The sequence below is a fragment of the Mauremys mutica genome, chromosome 6 (genome assembly GCF_020497125.1).
Source record: "Mauremys mutica isolate MM-2020 ecotype Southern chromosome 6, ASM2049712v1, whole genome shotgun sequence".
Taxonomy (NCBI): domain Eukaryota; kingdom Metazoa; phylum Chordata; order Testudines; family Geoemydidae; genus Mauremys; species Mauremys mutica.
Window position 1 is genome coordinate 12,781,358 of NC_059077.1, and position 16,999 is coordinate 12,798,356.

The following is a 16,999-nucleotide window of genomic DNA, read 5'->3' on the forward strand; positions in this document are numbered from 1 at the left end:
TCTGCAGGTCCTGCTCATCCTTTGCTTGAGACTCTCAGCTGAATGCCTGCCTGGGGCTGGAATATGCTATGGATGGAGGCATGGGCGGTGGGTATCACAGGCCAGGGGAACCCGCCCACGCCCTGCCTGGAGGCCCCCTCCTGCTTCCCACTCTTCCCTCGTGGCCCCAGCCCAGGCTGCTTCTCATCCTCGAAGCAGGCAGGGGCAGGAGCAGGAGCAGGCCAGCTGGCTGGCGGCCCGGGACTTGGCTGGTGTGGGTGCTCGAGCTGCCTGTCTAGCATCTGGGGGCGCTGGGGAGAACTGGCCGGTGCAGCCCAGGGCTGGCGGCAGCTGGGGCCAGCCAGTGAGCCAGGACTCGGGGTGGCTGGTGTGGGACTCCTCCAGCCGTGGTGGGGCACTCGGGGCTGGGGAGGGGGACAGGGCCTCGGGCAGAAGGGGAGGGGTCAGGGGCTAGCCTTCCCGAATGGGCGGTTCATGCGCCACCCATGGATGGAGGCATTTTGTCCAGGATCATGTGTTAAAGGCCAAATGTGATACATGTCAGAAAGCATGAAAGATAGAAGGTAAGGGAAAAACTGTCCTTATAACTATGCCCATTACAGACACTCCCCTTAAGAGGGTAGCAATGGGCCACACAGGACCACCAAGAGTGGCAACATATTTCCTTACATAAAGAATGCAAACTGCAGAGTTTGGCATGGACCTGCCTATCACACTACCGAAAGCATGCCAGAAAATCCAAAGAGTAGCGTGTGTTGGGTTCCTCCTCCTTTCCTGTCCCTTCCTCATCTGATCTGCCAGCCAGTATTTTATCATCTTGTCTTTGTCTTGTCTTAGAACAAAAGCTCTTCAAGGCCCTGATTCAGCAAAGCACTTGCGCACATGCTTAATTTTAAGTGCACAAGTGGTCTCATTGAAGTAAATTAAATTTAAGCACATGCTTAACTACTTAGCTGAATTGGGGCCCAGGACAGGAAACATGTCTTGATCTGCGTTTAACAATAATAATACCTTGCTCTTTCATAGTGATTTTCATCAGTAGATCGCAAAGGGCTTTACAAAGGAGGTCAGTGTCATTATCCCCATTTTACAGGGGGAGAAACTGAGGCACAAAGAGTTGATGGTGTCCAGTTTGCAAATTAATTCCAGTTCTGCAGTTTCTCATTAAAGTCTGTTTTTGAAATTTTTTCATTGAAGAATTGCCACTTTTAAGTCTATTATTGAGTGTCCAGGGAGATTGAAGTGTTCTCCTACTGGTTTTTTAATGTTACAATTCTTGATGTCTGATTTGTGTCCATTTATTCTTTTGCATAGAGACTGTCTGGTTTGGCCAATGTACTGGACACCATTAAATTAGGCCTGAATAAAGACTGGGAGTGGCTGGGTCACTACAAAAAGCAATTTCCCCTCTGCTGATACTCACATCTTCTTGTCAACTGTTAGAAATGGGCGAGGTTCACCTTGATTGCATTGGCCTCATTAGCACTACAAAAGTAATTTTCCCTCTTGATATTCACCTCTTTTTGTCAACTGTTGAGAATAGGCCACTTCCACCTTAATTGAATTGGCCTTGTTAGCACTGAACCCCCAACTTGGTAAGGCAACTCCCATCTTTTCATGTGCTGTTATATATATACTGCTTACTGAATTTTTCACTCCATGCATCTGATGAAGTGGGTTTTAGCCCACGAAAGCTTATGCCCAAATAAATTTGTTAGTCTCTAAAGTGCCACAAGGACTCCTCGTTGTTTTTGCTGATACAGACTAACATGGCTACCACTCTGAAACTGTTTCAAGGTGACACATTATTTTTAATAATAAATAATTGTTTAAACCAATATCTGGGCTGTTTTTCATTTACATGTGGAATCTCTCCAGGATTTGTTACAGTTTTGTAGAGAAGACTTTAAAGTTACTTTGTCCAGGTCAAACTCCTCTTCTCCATAGCTTAGAACTCAGTCACAGGGTATGTCTACTCTGCAGCTGGAGAGTGATTCTCAGTGTGGGTAGAAAGGCATGCATTAGAGCAGGGGTCGGCACACGGCCCAGCAGGGTAATCCACTGGTGGGCTGTGAGACATTTTGTTTATGTTGACCAGCCGCTGCTTCCCGCAGCTCCCATTGGCCAGGAACAGCGAACCATGACCACTGGGAGCTGCAGGGGGCCATGCCTGTAGATGGTCAATGTAAACAAAATATCTCGCGGCCCTCCAGCGGATTACCTGGATGGGCCGCGTGCCGAAGGCTGCCGACCCCTGCATTAGAGCTAGTGCACTAAACATAGCGGTGTAGCTAAAGATAGCTCAGGCAGCCGCCCGAGAATGCACCTAGGCAGTCCAGGCAGGTTTGTACTCAAGAGGCTGCACCCAGCTACTTTTCTATTTTTAGTGTACTAGCTTGAGCAGAACTAGCGCTTGTCTGCCTGCACTGGGAAGCGCGCTTCCAGCTGCTACATGGACAAATGTGGACCTATTGTGCTGTTGTTTCATGAGCACAACTCCCATGGATATCAATGGGAGTATGTGCTGAACATGTACTAAGGAGGCCTGTAGTGAAAATAAGGAATATGCACTGTGGACTGAAGAAGAGAATTTTGTCCTTACATCAGTTATTATTTTACCTTTTTATTATGTTTTAAAACCCCTTTTCAGGGATGCATAATCCTCTTAGACAACTGATACATTTCCTGACGTACCTGTGGGACCATACAAGACAGAATACTGATACTGCATTGATCAAATGACAGAATCGTGCTATGCTACTGAATTGTTTAAATTACTTGGCAAATGAAAACACACGATATGATCTCGGTAGAGGGCCCTGAATAGTCTATTATAGATGAAAACATATGCTCCTTACATTAATCAAATTCAGGCGGTGGCACTGAGCCTGGCCCAAAGCCCTCTGAAATGAATGGAAAGAACCCCATTGCCTCCACTGGGGATCAAGTTCTTAATCCCCATTACTTTGACATGGAAGCTCAAAATCCCTGCTCCTTGGAGATGTGTCTTGGGCCCCCTCGTTATACATGTGTTTGTAACCTGCCTGACAGAGCAACCATTTTATAAAGCAACTGCTCATACTTACATAGAGAGCACTTTCACCTCAATGATATCCTGTCTTAATTCCAGGCATTTGGTGGAGTTGTATTCAAAAGGCCCTTCATAAAACTCAAAGTACCTAAGGAAGAACAAGGACAAAAATAATAAAGGTTACCAAAAAAAAGTTAGCTTCTGAAACATAGCTTTGTTTATCCAGGGAAGCATGCCTGAAGCCAATGCCAGTGTTCCCTGTCCCTTTTGGGACTGCAAGGTCTGTGCCCCAGGATAGAGCAAAGTTATTACGCAAAAGCAAAACACTGGTACTATCTGTGACTGCAAAATGCCAAGCGTCCCTGTCCCTTTAGAAACTCAAATGCTAATGGTCAGATTTTCAAGAGAGAGCTCCCACCACCACTTTCCAGTTAGCCAGTTTAAATAAGTGGCCAGGTTTTCAAAACTGCTCAGCGCCTGATTAGGCACCTAGGTGAAGTCACCAGATTTTCAAGTGGTCAGTACCCAGCAGCTCCCACTAAAGACAAGGACAGCAGTGGGTTGCTGCTGGGTGCTGAGCACTTTTGAAAATCTGTCCCCCTTCATTTACAGGCCTGAATGGGCACAAAGTACTTTTTTAAGCTCTGCCCCGGTGTCTTTTCATAGGATGAAAGCTACAATTTCTACATGACAGGAATAGCATTCTGAGTTTGGTTCTTCTTGTCAATATCACAATTTTAAGCAGTTGACATTTTCTTTGGATTCCCCGCCCCCGCCTTAGTACATGTTTTTGATCTGAGATCCTTTTAATTTAGAAAACAAGGATTTAAATGGTAAGAAGTGGATTTAATCATTTACGTGGATTTACTAATCTACATCACAAATAAAAGTAGACTGATAATCAAGTTTTTGATGAAAACACAGAAATGAAAACACAGCTTTCTCAGTTAAACCTACCTACACTATCCGTTGGGCTGGGATGAAAGGGCAAATTAAATTAAATTTCAGATATTCAAATTAGACACCAGAGGGAGCCCACGCTGTCTACGAAATTTAATGAAAACATACTGGAACTACCAAAGGCAGAATAATGATTTCAAACCAAGCTCCCTATCTGCCTAAATCTTTAAGTACCATTTCATCACTGCAAGTCAGTAAATCAAAATCATTTATCTTTTAGAAGACACACTCTAGCCTAAACAGAAGTGCTTAATGCAGAAATTATTGGGGAAATACTATGGCCTGTGCTATGCAGGAGGTCAGACTAGATGATTATAATGTTGTCTTCAGGCCTTAAATGCTATGAATCTATGACTACAGACTTAATTTACTATGCATTTTGTATTTTCCATAAGGAAGAAAAGTACAAGAGTTTTCCACTTTGTGGCCATATATTGTGAATACAACCGGAATGTGGGTTGGTTCCTAACACATTTTTAACATTAACATTATTTTTAAGTAAATTGGCATCAAAATACAAAATAACTGTTTCTTTGAAACATTCATGGAAAAAGTTACTTCTCTTGGTAGTTCAAGCAATCAGAAGCGCCTTAAATTTTGGGAACCCATCTTGGGACATCTAATCTGAAGAAGTAATGAACACTCATAGCTCCAAAAGAAGGTAAGGGTGTCTAGGGCCTCACCTATATTCAAAGTTACACCAGTCTAACCTTACATTGATTTAACAGTTGATTTGGTTAAACCAGTGCAAATCTTTTATGGACACACACACATTTAAATCTGGCTCATGCCAATTTATCTTATCTCTATAAGGAATCAGTGTTGGTATCACATCTTTTTGGTCGCAGAACTATTATGTGTACGCAGCTTCTCTTACCAGGCTGAGGCTGCAGTCAGGAAACACTACCAAGCCCCACCAGTTGCTGCTGGTTTTGAAGCATAATGCAGTGCACTTCCACTGCATATAGACAGGCACAGGGACTGAGTATTAATGACACCTGGGTCATCTGTGGGATTTGAACCATGCTAAAAAGCATGGCTCACTGCTGCTTAAGCAGCAGTTCTCAGCCAGGGGTCTGAGGCCCCCTGGGGGGCCAGGAGCAGATTTGGGGGGGGGGGAAGCGGGGCCAGCATTAGACTTGCTGGGGCCCAGGGCTGAAAGCCAAAGCCCCACCATGTGGGGTTGAAGCCCAGGGCTCTGAGCCCTGCCACCCGGGGATGAAGCTAAAGCCTGAGCAACTTAGCTTCATGGGGGCACCTGTGGCATGAGGCCCCAGGCAATTGCCCTGCTTGCCACCCCCTAATGCAAGTCCTGGCTTTTATACCCAAAAGAACAATTGTGGCCATGGAGTTTTTATAGCATGGGGGGGGCGCTCTTTACACGGTCTGAGCACTAGAGGGAGACAATGAGCCAGACTGTACTCATGTACATACCGCAGAGTCCAGCCTGTCCTTGCAATGGCTATGAACGTGAGCCACCCCTCTCTCCCATTGGCCTCTGCCACCTGTTCTTTCCAGTCTCTCAATAATAATAGGAGAGATACTTATCTCTTAGAACTGGAAAGGACCTTGAAAGGGCAAGAAGTCCAGCCCCCTGCCTTCACTAACAGGACCAAGTACTAATTTTTGCCCCAGATCCCTAAGTGGCCCCCTCAAGGACTGAACGCACAACCCTAGGTTTAGCAGGCCAATGCTCAAACCACTGAGCTATCCCTCCCCCCCAAGGCAATGCTGGTACCACAGTAAGGCAGGGTGAGTGATCAATGACAGTATTTTGCTGTAGTACAAAACAGCAACTATAAACTGCGGGCCTGACTCTCCTCTGACACTAGATTTTCAACAGCGCAGCTCCACTGAGTTCACTGGAGTCATTCCTTACTTAGACTGCTGTGAGCGAGAGGAGAGGGCAACCCTGAATGTGCCCATTTCACTCCACAGCTAGAGGATGAAACGCAACGCCGTGCCAACGCCCACCACAGGGTAGGCACCACTCAATCCGTAGGGGCTTATGTGGGACACAAAGGGTGTGTAGACCTGGTGCAGGCCTTCTGCACAGGGGTGAGTATCACCCCGAATGAACAGAATATATAGTAAGTCCCTGGAGACTGAAAGAAATTGTTAAAATCCAGATGAACACTCTTCTTTCCATGCTGTTCTGTGTCCGTTTCCTAAATTAGATAACCCCAGCTCCAATGTCAAACAGCTCACGTTACCATATGGTAATCCTGCAGGGGGGAAGGGGAGCTGGCTTCCGTCAGAGAGGGAGAAGGCACTTTATGAGCTATGTATGAAATGTCCTGAGTCCCAGAGATCCCCCCGGGATCATTTCCTGTTTACACAAACAGCCAAGCCAGACACTGAGAAGAGAAAGGATGTGTTATAAACCAGGGGGAATGGGGTGAGGGAAGGGATTCTACTAAAACTAAACAGTGCCTACACGATGAAAGGAAACCCCAGTAATAGTACTGCATTTCTAACAGAGGAACTCCATTAAATAACAACATTTGAAAAGATTAGAGGGCCATATTGTGATCCCCTTATTCTCCCTGAGTAGCACCTCGCTTCTCAAATAGCCTCATTGCTTTCAGCACGATCTTGTGAGAACAAGGGATTCACAGCCTGGCTCCTCGGACTGGCTGCTACACAGGCGGCTGGTGAACATATTTCTTGGGGGGGCTGAGCCTGCTTGGCACTCACCTCGTACTGGCAGCTCTGGCCTGCAGGGCTGGGCCCAGCTCTCTGCTCCGTTGCTCTTGCTGCTCGCAGATTCATTGCCTGCCACAGTATCACTTGATGATAGAGTAGCCAGGGGTCTGGTTTTCGACCAGAGCACTGCTGACTGGGCCATCAAAAGTGCGGTCAGGGATGCAGCAGGGCTAAGGCAGGCTTCCTGCCTGCCCTGGCTCTGTGCAGCTCTCCCGGAAGAGTCTGGCATATCCCTGTGTCCCATAGGCACAGAGGCAATGAGGAAAGCTCCGCGTGCTGCCCCCATCCCAAGCACTGACTCTGCAGCTCCCATTGGCCGGGAACTTATGGCTAATGGGAGCTGCCGGGGGTGGCACCTGTGAACATGGAGGCGCCTGGCTGCCCTGCCCCCTAGGAGACGAACATGCCGGCTGCTTCCGGGAGAGCTGGAGCGCACACCCCAACCCCCTCCCACACCCTAACTCCCTCCCAGAGCCTGCACCCCAACCCCCTGTTCCAGCCCTGAGCCCCCTCCCAGATTCCACACTCCCTCCCACACCGCAACCCCCTGCCCTAGTCCTGAGCCCCATCCCACACCCGAACTCCCTCCTGGAGCCTGCACCCCCTCACGCACCCCAACCCCCTGTCTCAGCCCTGAGCCCACTCCTGCACTCCAAACCCCTCATTCCTGGCCCCACCCCAGTGCCCGCACCCCCATCCAGAGTCATCATCCCCTCCCGTACCCCTGACCCAGCCCAGAGCTCTCTCCCACACTCTCAACTCCTAATTTCTGGCCTCACCTCAGAGTCTGCACCCCTCCTGCATCCCAATCCCCTGCCCCGTGAAAACCCCAGAGAAGGGGCGGGGCAGGGGTGAGGCAAGGACGTTTGGTTTTGTGAGATTAGAAATTTAGCAGCCCTATTCAGCAGGAGGGACCACCTGTAAAAGGTGGCTCAGTCTCCGTGCCAGTCCAACCATTACTCTTTATGATGAGACTGCCAGAAGAGGGTATTAACTGTGATTGAGATGTTGGAGTAGTAGGAACTGATCTGAAACCAGCTCATCTCACGTAAGCCATGGAACAACTGTCACATGGACTATCACCCTAATCTGGATTTGAACCATGACCCCAGAGACAAAGTCCTCTAGCACCAGGCTATCCAGTCCCCAGAGCCAAGTTGTCACCGCTTTAAAAGCTCACTGAAATGGTATCTATTAAACACATATTAAAATCCTATTTGCCTCTCTTTCTCCCCAGTAGCATTTGCTCTATTTATTTGCTTTTAATAGAGGCAGCTTGCTGAAATGCAGGTAGGCCTCTGCCCTCAGAACTGCGGTGTGTGGTACTTTCCCATGAGAGGCACTGTACCTTCACCCACTCACTATATTATAAGTGAAGGTTCAGCCTATTAACTCCCACTCTACATTATGCAATTCCTTGCAACTGACGAGGCACTAGGCTTTTAAGTAGTATAATTAGCACAAATAGGTAACATGACAGAAATCTGTCCTCTCTGTTCTCTTCATTAGTCTAAACTTGACAGATAGCTAAGAAATGACAGCGGGGTACATTTTATTTTGTTTTAGACTATTGATTACCCAGGTGCACATTCTCACTGACAGACACTCAACAGCCATCCCTTTTACCCATTGGGGCTCGATGTTCTACCTTCCCAAGAACAATGATCGTTCTTCCATGAATTCAAAGAAGTTTTTACAATGCATGCCCAGAATGTCACTTCTCTCTACTTTAACCTTTTTCCCCATCTCTGGAAACCTGAGTAATTTTTGTCCCCCACCTCCAAGACCACCAATTAACTGAAAATACACACCGATGCAAAAATATACACACTGACACAAAAATACATGAATCTTCACCTAAGTCCAAAAAGGAATCGAACTATATCAAAACATACAGCACACGTACAGGAGCTGTAACATGCCCAAAGATGCAAACACACTGGGTTAGATTTTCTCACAGTGGTACACTATACACTTTGTTTACAAACGTCTGTAGGTACATTCAGGTCACTTTTGGTTATCTAATATTTGACGTCTCTCTCTAGCATCAAATCCCAGGTCTTAAGACAACACCTACAGCTGCAAGTGCAGGAAGAGGATTCTTTCTGTATGACTCTCAATAGTGAAATGAAATGTGATTTGCACTGTGGTCTTCCAGCTTTTACGAGCTGAGGCTTTCTTCCTCTCTAACCTTCATTTCTCCTCCATGCTTTTATTTACAGCTGTGCAGCTTTTGAGTTCACTACTGATAGGAGGAATTGGCATCGTGCTCGTGCATTGGCTACTTTTTTCAGAGTAGCAGCTGTGTTAGTCTGTATCCACAAAAAGAACAGGAGTACCTGTGGCACCTTAAAGACTAACAAATTTATTTGAGCATAAGCTTTCGTGGGCTACAGCCCACTTCATCGGACGCATAGAATGGAACATATAGTGAGGAGATATATACATACAGAGAACATGAAAAGGTGGGAGTTGCAAAACCAACTCTAAGAGGCTAATTAATTAAGATGAACTGTTGTCAGCAGGAGAGGAAAAAACGTTTGTAGTGATAATCAAGATAGCCCATTTAAGACAGTTTGACAAGAAGCTGTGAGGACTGTAACTCTTAGCTCTTTGATCAACTGCAGTTAAGTTACCTCTTCTCCTTGAACCTTCCAGATCTCCTTGATCATGCTCCATCAATTATGTCTGCAACCTCAGTCCTGCCCTAGAGGGACTCTACTTTTGGGGCGTCGGTTCATTAGATATGTTGTGCAGATTTTAAAAATATCGTTAAGTGTCATTATCAGATGTGTATCTTTAAACGAGCGCTTTCTCTCCTACTGGCTTGTATATCTAAGTCAGCACGCTCAGTTTGTGATGACTGCAAGTCACACTTCCACAGCAAGGGATCCTGATGCCATATGGACAGGATTATGATCTCACTGCAGGAAGAACAAGCTTTTCTCCAAAATGAAACGCCTTCCGGTGGCTAAGAAAATGAGAAGTCAAGGGCCAGGTCCTGCGGGCTTTTATGAAGCTCTAAATAAGGGGAAAGCTCTATTGACTTCAGAGGAGGATCTGAGTGAGGGCCCAGTCTCTCTTGCTTCCTCACATGAATAGTTCAATGTGAATACTAGAATAAGGCTTGCAAGGCTTGGCCATTAACAGAGATTTCAGGATTTGGCCCAAATAAATTGATAAATGTATTATCTCCTTTTAAATTCTGAACCCAGATTTGTTATCCACACGGCAACACTTCCCTAGCATTTTACATCTTCCAACGGCTGTCCAAATAGAAACTAATCCTCACCATATCCCTGAAAGGTAGGTAGGTAATTTCCCAATTTTACAGATGAGGAAGCTAATGCAGAGGTTAAATGACTGGCGTGGCAGAGCCAGAATGAGAACCCAGGAGTTCTGGCTCTGCTCTCATTCTACACCAGTGAAGCCCTGTTAACTAGAATGAGATTGCACCAGTACCACTGAGTGCAAGACTCTGGCCTCTGATGTTAAGTGAAATAACCTTTCATATGGTATCTGTGAAAGAGAACACCTGAGAACATACCATTGCCAAATGGAATCTCCTGTTTCCATAGCAGCTCAGAACTGGCAAGGAAGTGGGAACAATACAGCATGTGGATCAACTTACACTCCTCTAGGGGCATGGGACAAAAAAGTCACATTGCTTTGCATGCTGTTTCTGCAGTCTGATAAATTATCAGTGGTAGCTTGATATTGGGAAGGGTCTTTAAAGTGAAGGAGTGACTTGTGTGGGGGTGGTGTGTGTTGTAATAACTGGGCCTACAAACTTATCCTAATTGTAAGATCAAGTGTAAGGAGGTAGTAAAAGTCCATTTAATGTCACAACACTGTAACAATAATAGTTAAGGGGAGAAGGTGGGAAAGGGAGACAGAAAGACTAAATTAGTCTGAACAAAAAAGGCCTAGTCGGTTTAATTCAAAGACTGTGTTAACAGCATGCCTGGTAAATAAGAAAAGTGGGGGACTGAAAAAATCAATAGACCAAAATTGGTGTGTGGAAAAGAATAAGAGGAAGGGCTGTTCCACCCACCACTCCCTGTTGGGGTCCTTATCAGAAAACCTTGTGGGGAAAAATTAAGAAGCAGCAGCTGTCGGCCAAAAATGTCTAGCAAGCCAAGACTGTCTATTTTGCAACACTGCTGTAGGCCTGTAACCAGAAAGGCAGTGAAAAACAATGCCCTACGCCCAGGGGTGGCTCCAGGCACCAGCACACCAAGCACGTGCCTGGGGCGGCAAGCCACGGGGTGGCGCTCTGCCGGTTGCCTCGAGGGCGGCAGGCAGGTTGCCTTCGGCAGCATGCCTGCGGAGGGTCCGCTGGTCCCGCGGCTTCGATGGACCTCCTGCAGGCTGCCGCCGAATCCGCGGGACCGGGGACCTCCCGCAGGCAAGCCGCTAAAGGCAACCTGCCTGCTGTGCTTGGGGCGGCAAAATACCTAGAGCCGCCCCTGCCTACACAGCCTACTGCTGATGCGTGTTTGCCGGGTCTTGGCATGGCTCATGAAACCATGTGCCATGCCTGTGTTTTAAGCAGTGTTGTTGCAGCCATATTGGTCCCAGGACATCAGAGAGACCAGGAGGGTGAGGTGATATCCTTTATTAGACCAACTTCTGTCGGTGAGAGAGAAGTTTCAAGCTACACAGGGTATGTCTACACTGCAATTAGCCACCTCTGGCTGGCCCGTGCCAGCTGACTCAGGCTCACGGGGCTCAGGCTAAGGAGCTGTTCAATTGTGGTGTGTGATGGGGTGCAACTCACCACTGCGGCGCCTCCTGCTGGCTGCCCTGGGGATTCGCTCTGTATGTCAGTCCGCCCTCTACTGGTGATGTCTCGGCAACATCACTTCTGCTCCTGGGACCCATGTCACTCCCAGGACCACAGCATCCTCTTCATGACACAGCCCTCCGGCTGTGCCACACTCCATGTTCCCCCCTTCCAGGGGACAGTATCGTAGTCCCTCAGTCCAGCCGCTTCCTCAGTGGCAAGTGGGGATGAGGGGGATACGGGCCTGCCCACTACTCTGGGTCCCAGCCCAGGGACCCTGCGGATGGCTGCCACTTGCTGCATCCCCTTTGACTCATCTGTAGATTTCCCTGGGCCACTTCTCCGCAGCCCCAGCACCCTCTTTGTCCTTGCCTCAGGGCCTCGGCCTGCAGATCCCTGCAGCCTGCCAGGAGCTACCTTTAGATCCCTGGGTCTCTGCCTGAACCACCGCTATGTCCAGGGTGCTTGCTGCCCTCTGCCTGCAAGCAGCCAGTCCTCCTCCCTCCTCAAGCTCCAGGGAGTAACTGAAGCTGCTCTGCAGCCCTTCTTATATGGGCCAGCCCTGCCCTGATTGGCTGCTCCTCCCAGTCCCCCTCTGATTGGCTGCTTCCTGGCAGCCTCCCAGGGGCTCTATTAACCCCTTCATAGAATCATAGAATTCAAGATGAGAAGGGACCATTATGATCATCTAGTCTGACCTCCTGCAAGATGCAGGCCACATAAGCCGATCCACCCACTCCTGAACTAATTCTCTCCCTTGACTCTGCTGTTGAATGCTCCAAATCATGATTTAAAGACTTCAAGTAGCAGATAATCCACCAGCAAGCGACCCCTGCTCCATGCTTCGGAGGAAGGCGAAAAACCTCCAGGGCCACTGCCAATCTACCCTGGAGGAAAATTCCTTCCCGACCCCAAATATGGCGATCAGCTGAACCCCGAGCATGCGGGCAAGACTCTCCAGCCAGACCCTCTGGAAAAGGCTAACAATATCCCAACATTGACCCTTTGTACTAATTACCAGTGTGGCACGTTATTGACCTATTGACTAAACCCGTTATCCTATCATACCATCCCCTCCATAAACTTATCCAGCTTAATCTTAAAGTCATGGAGGTCCTTCGCCCCCACTGTTTCCCTCGGTAGGCTGTTCCAGAGCCAGTGTGGGGCAGACGTTCCACCACATGGTGTAGACGGTCAGGCTTGGGCTCTAGCCCGAGCTCTGGGACACTCACACCTTGCAGGGTTCAACTGGCCATAGAACTGGTCCTTGATGTCAGAAGACGAGTCGAGTCTCGAGGCATACACACTCACAAGTTTGACTGGGCCCTCAGATGTGAACAAGCATAGTACCAAAATTCTCTCTGATCCATCCGTAGGTGGCTCAATCATCCCCAGAAGTGATTTCTTGATGGCAAACCCCACTCCAAGCTCTCGCGTTTCTTCTGCACTTTTCCCCTACCGGAAAAATGTGTAGTCGTTTTCTCTGAGAGATCCACTTGACGCTAGCTGTGTTTTTTGGAGGGACAAGATATCCAAATTGAGTTGTTTCAGCTTGTCATTGACCACAGCAGTTTTACGTGCATCTTTGATCTGCTGAAGGTCCTCAGATAATCCAGTTGCCATGGTGCGGACGTTCCAGCACCCTATCTTTAAGGATGTTTTCTTTTACTTGATTTGCCTGGTGAGCCGATTACAATCCACTTGTCATGTTATAAAACTCTAAGCTCCAAGCACCCACTGAAGCTTAGGGTGGTACAACACCCTATTGTCTGGGGACTGCCCAGTTTTATGGCTAGTGATAGTTGTCCAGTGAGATACGATGATCTCTCCCTCCGTCGGAGGCAGCCCCTGGTGCTCAACTCTATGCCAATCAAGTAAGAGCTTAGAACCGGTGACTGCTGCCTCCCATGTTGTGTCGATGTTCAAGGCAAAGCTGGAGTACCTCTCCAGGGCGCAAGCCTGGGCAAATGATATGGAGGCCCTGAGTTGCTCATGCATCAGGTCCCCCCTTTTAGCATCACCGGTAAAATCCATAGGAGAGGAAGAACCAATATATCTGGTACCCAATCCGCTGCAGATACTAAAATGTTAGTACCTGAGCGCCTTTGGGGCTCCACTCCGGATTTTCTATCTAAATTTACTCTCATAGCCTTACATTCTCCTGAATTCACCCACAAGGCACTGGGACTTTTCTGTCCGGGATTGTTCCCTTAGCCTTACACCCTCCTGGGCTACCCACAAGGCAGTGGGTTTGATGGGCCGCTGATAGTACCATCTACTCTCATTATGGTAAGCAGGCATATATTAATAGCACTAATAAAAATTAAGAGCAGTGGCAACGGTAAGGGCTAGGGACGGGTGAACGTGTTTTGGAAAGAAGAGCACTGCCAGACTATGACACTGGAAAGGATTTGGGGGTAATGGTAGACAGCCAACTTAACATAAGCTCCCAAGGTGATACTGTAGCTAAGAGGCTGAGCACTATCCTCAAGTGTATACACAGGGAAACCGGGGTGCTGGAACAATTTTTATAGTGGAGGTACTGAGAGCTACTGAACCAAAGTGTAAACCCTGTATATAATGGAAACCACTTCCAGCTGGGGGGAGGAGAGGGGGCAGCACCACCAGCACCCTTAGTTCCAGTACCCATGCAGAGGAATATCAATTGGTGTAGGGAGATTGTGTTACCTCTATATATGGCTTTGGGAGACCATTACTGGAATACTCTATCCAGGTCTGGGGTCCACTTTTCAAAAAGGAAGTTGGAAAATTGGAAAGGGTTCAGAAAAGCGCAACAAGAATGAATCAAGGATTGGAAGAGACGTACTTTATAGCGTGAGACTTAAGAAGCTCAGTCTATTTCATTTATCCAAGAGAAGGTTAAGAGGTGATTTCATCCTGGAAGACATGTACGTACATACACGGGGAAGAGATTTTTGATGGTAGATGGCTCTTTACATAGGCGCCGCCTTCCTTGGTTCCCAGGGGATGCTCTAACCCCACTCTGCCATAGGCCCCACCACCACTCCACCCCTTGCCCCAGATCTCACCCTGCCTCTTCCCACCCCCACTCCACCTCCACCCTTTCCCCTTCTCCCCCAGTGCCTCCTGCATGCCGCTGAACAGCTGATTGCGGTGGGTAGGAGTCACTGGGAGGGATGGGGAGGAGCTGATCTCCAAGGCCCGCCAGCAGACAGGCTGTGCGGGAGGCGCTGATCCATGGGGCTGCTAAGCATCCCTGGAGTTGGCGTTTATGACTTTTTAATCTAGCAGAACAAGGCATAATGAGATCCAATGACTGGAAGCTGAAGCTAGACAAATTCAGACTAGAAATAAGTCATGAATTTTTAACAGTGAGGGTAATTAGCAATTGGAACCGTTTGCTGAGGGATGCGGTAAATTCTCCATCACTTAAAGTCTTTACATCAAGACTGATTATCTGTGTAAAAGATACACTATCGCTCAAAACAAAAATTACAGGCTTATTGCAGAAATTACTAGGTGAGGTTCTGTGGCCTGTGTTATACAGGAGGTCAGATTAGATGATTATAATGGTCCCTTCTGACCTTAAAAATCTATGAATCTCTGAACCCCCTGAATCTTCACTAGTTTTTAGAACCAAACCTTTTATGAGGTTCTGAAATGTTTGGCTAACTTAGTTTTCTTCCATTTCCACAAGCTTCTCCACTTGAAGATTAGAGACAGCATCAGAAGTGTCAAGATACCAATAAGAAAGCTGTTCCCATGAGATTTTTGGCCAGTTTTCCAAATTCTAGGGGTTCAGTCAAGCATCCAAACATTCGGATGCTTCCTCACACTGGACCTGAATTCCCAAACTGTGGATGTTTGCTCATCACTAAGAGGGGCTTCTAGCTTTTAGCTCCTGATCTGCACCACAGGCTGTGCACTGATGATGACCCTAGCCACATGCATCCCCATCTGAGTGAATCTTAGGACTTGCCCACACTAGCACTTACTTTGATATAACTTAAGACGCTCAGGAGTGTGGAAAAGCTGAGCAATTGCCCTGAGCAACATAAGTTACACCAACCTAAGTGCCAGAGCACACGGCGCTATGTTAGCGGGAGATGCTCTCCCGCTGACAAAGCTACCGCTGCTCAGGGATGCGGTGTTATTAAGCCAATGGGAGAGCTCTCTCCTGCCAGCAGAGAGCACTGGCTGCGCTACAGCGGCACAGCTACATCAGTACAGCTGCACCACTGTAGCGATTCTAGTGTAGACTAGCTCTTAGGGATGTCATTGGTTCCTCTTGTTGGATTTCAGGGATGTCTCCATTCTGGAATCATGTGAGAAAGGTTGTGAAGGCTAGGACTATAACAGCGTTTAAAAGAGAACTGGATAAATTCATGGAGGTTAAGTCCATTAATGGCTATTAGCCAGGATGGGTAAGGAATGGTGTCCCTAGCCTCTGTTTGTTTGTCAGAGGATGGAGATGGATGGCAGGAGAGAGATCACTTGATCATTACCTGTTAGGTTCACTCCTTCATTGGCCACTGTCAGTAGACAGGGTACTGGGCTGGATGGACCTTTGGTCTGACCCAGTACGGCCGTTCTTATGTAAAGCACCATGACATCTGCAGACAATTCACACATCTGCACTGTTAAGATTATGATGGTCATTTCAAGGGGTGCCCTCTTCACCACTACTAGCTCTTCCTGTCTGTGTCCTCCTGGCAACAGATCTCATCTCCTGTTCAGTAGAATTCTGATTTTGACCTCCTCTTCCCATATGTAATACATTGCTCCTTTGGGATTTAGCACTATTTAGCGCAGCTGCTCAATATGCTTATCACAGACAATAGAGATGGTAATTGACCTAACGCCTAGTCCTGCCATTGCAGAATCGTTCCTTACAATATAGTCTCCCGCAACTGCATGGTCACTTCAAACTGATACTTACACCTACATTGCAACAGTGGTAGGAGTATCAGCAGGAACTAAGAAAAAGCAGTCCTTGAGGAAGCATCAAAAGTTCAGACTAGTAGCCCATTGTTTGTCTATTAATCCAGAGTAAACTCTCCCTGCAGAGGACACTATGCAACAGTACTGATAAGAATACCACAGCCTCCAAACTTTCAGGGTCATTTACGTTGTTATTGATTGCTCTGAGAGGGACTTCTGGTAATGTCAACAGTAACATGGACTGTCATGTATTCTCTTCAGAAGGCATGCCCAGGACACAATGTGTCAACATCAGTACAGCTTTAGAAATAATGTCTTTAATCTAATTTTTGGAAATTGGGAGCCTTTGGTCTCTCTTTGCTTTCTAGGGTGATGCATCAAGACCACATCAGCTCCTTTGTGACACGCCGTGATGGGGGAGGCTGCAGGGAAATTCCATCCTTTCAGAACTCTCTCATTTTGAATACACTGCCGTTTGCTTCTTTTAATCAAGTTCATTCCCATCACTCTGCTTGAAATAAGCAGCTGATCTTGTTATCCATATGATCCCCCCGGGGGTCCTATCAAAGCACATGACAAATCTTATAACATCA

At 47.4% G+C, this 16,999-nt stretch overlaps 1 protein-coding gene across 3 annotated transcripts in view; it reads right to left on the minus strand.

Moving 5' to 3' along the window:
- ST8SIA5 (ST8 alpha-N-acetyl-neuraminide alpha-2,8-sialyltransferase 5) overlaps positions 1-16,999 on the minus strand; it is an 85,085-nt gene that overhangs the window by 26,211 nt on the left and 41,875 nt on the right. For 2 of the 3 annotated variants that reach the window (XM_045021088.1, XM_045021087.1), the window contains exon 4: positions 3,087-3,179. In XM_045021088.1, coding sequence (XP_044877023.1) covers positions 3,087-3,179 — 93 coding nt within the window. Of the gene's footprint in view, positions 1-3,086; positions 3,180-11,477; positions 12,055-16,999 lie in introns of those variants that run through there. The other variant, XM_045021089.1, reaches the window with a different exon arrangement.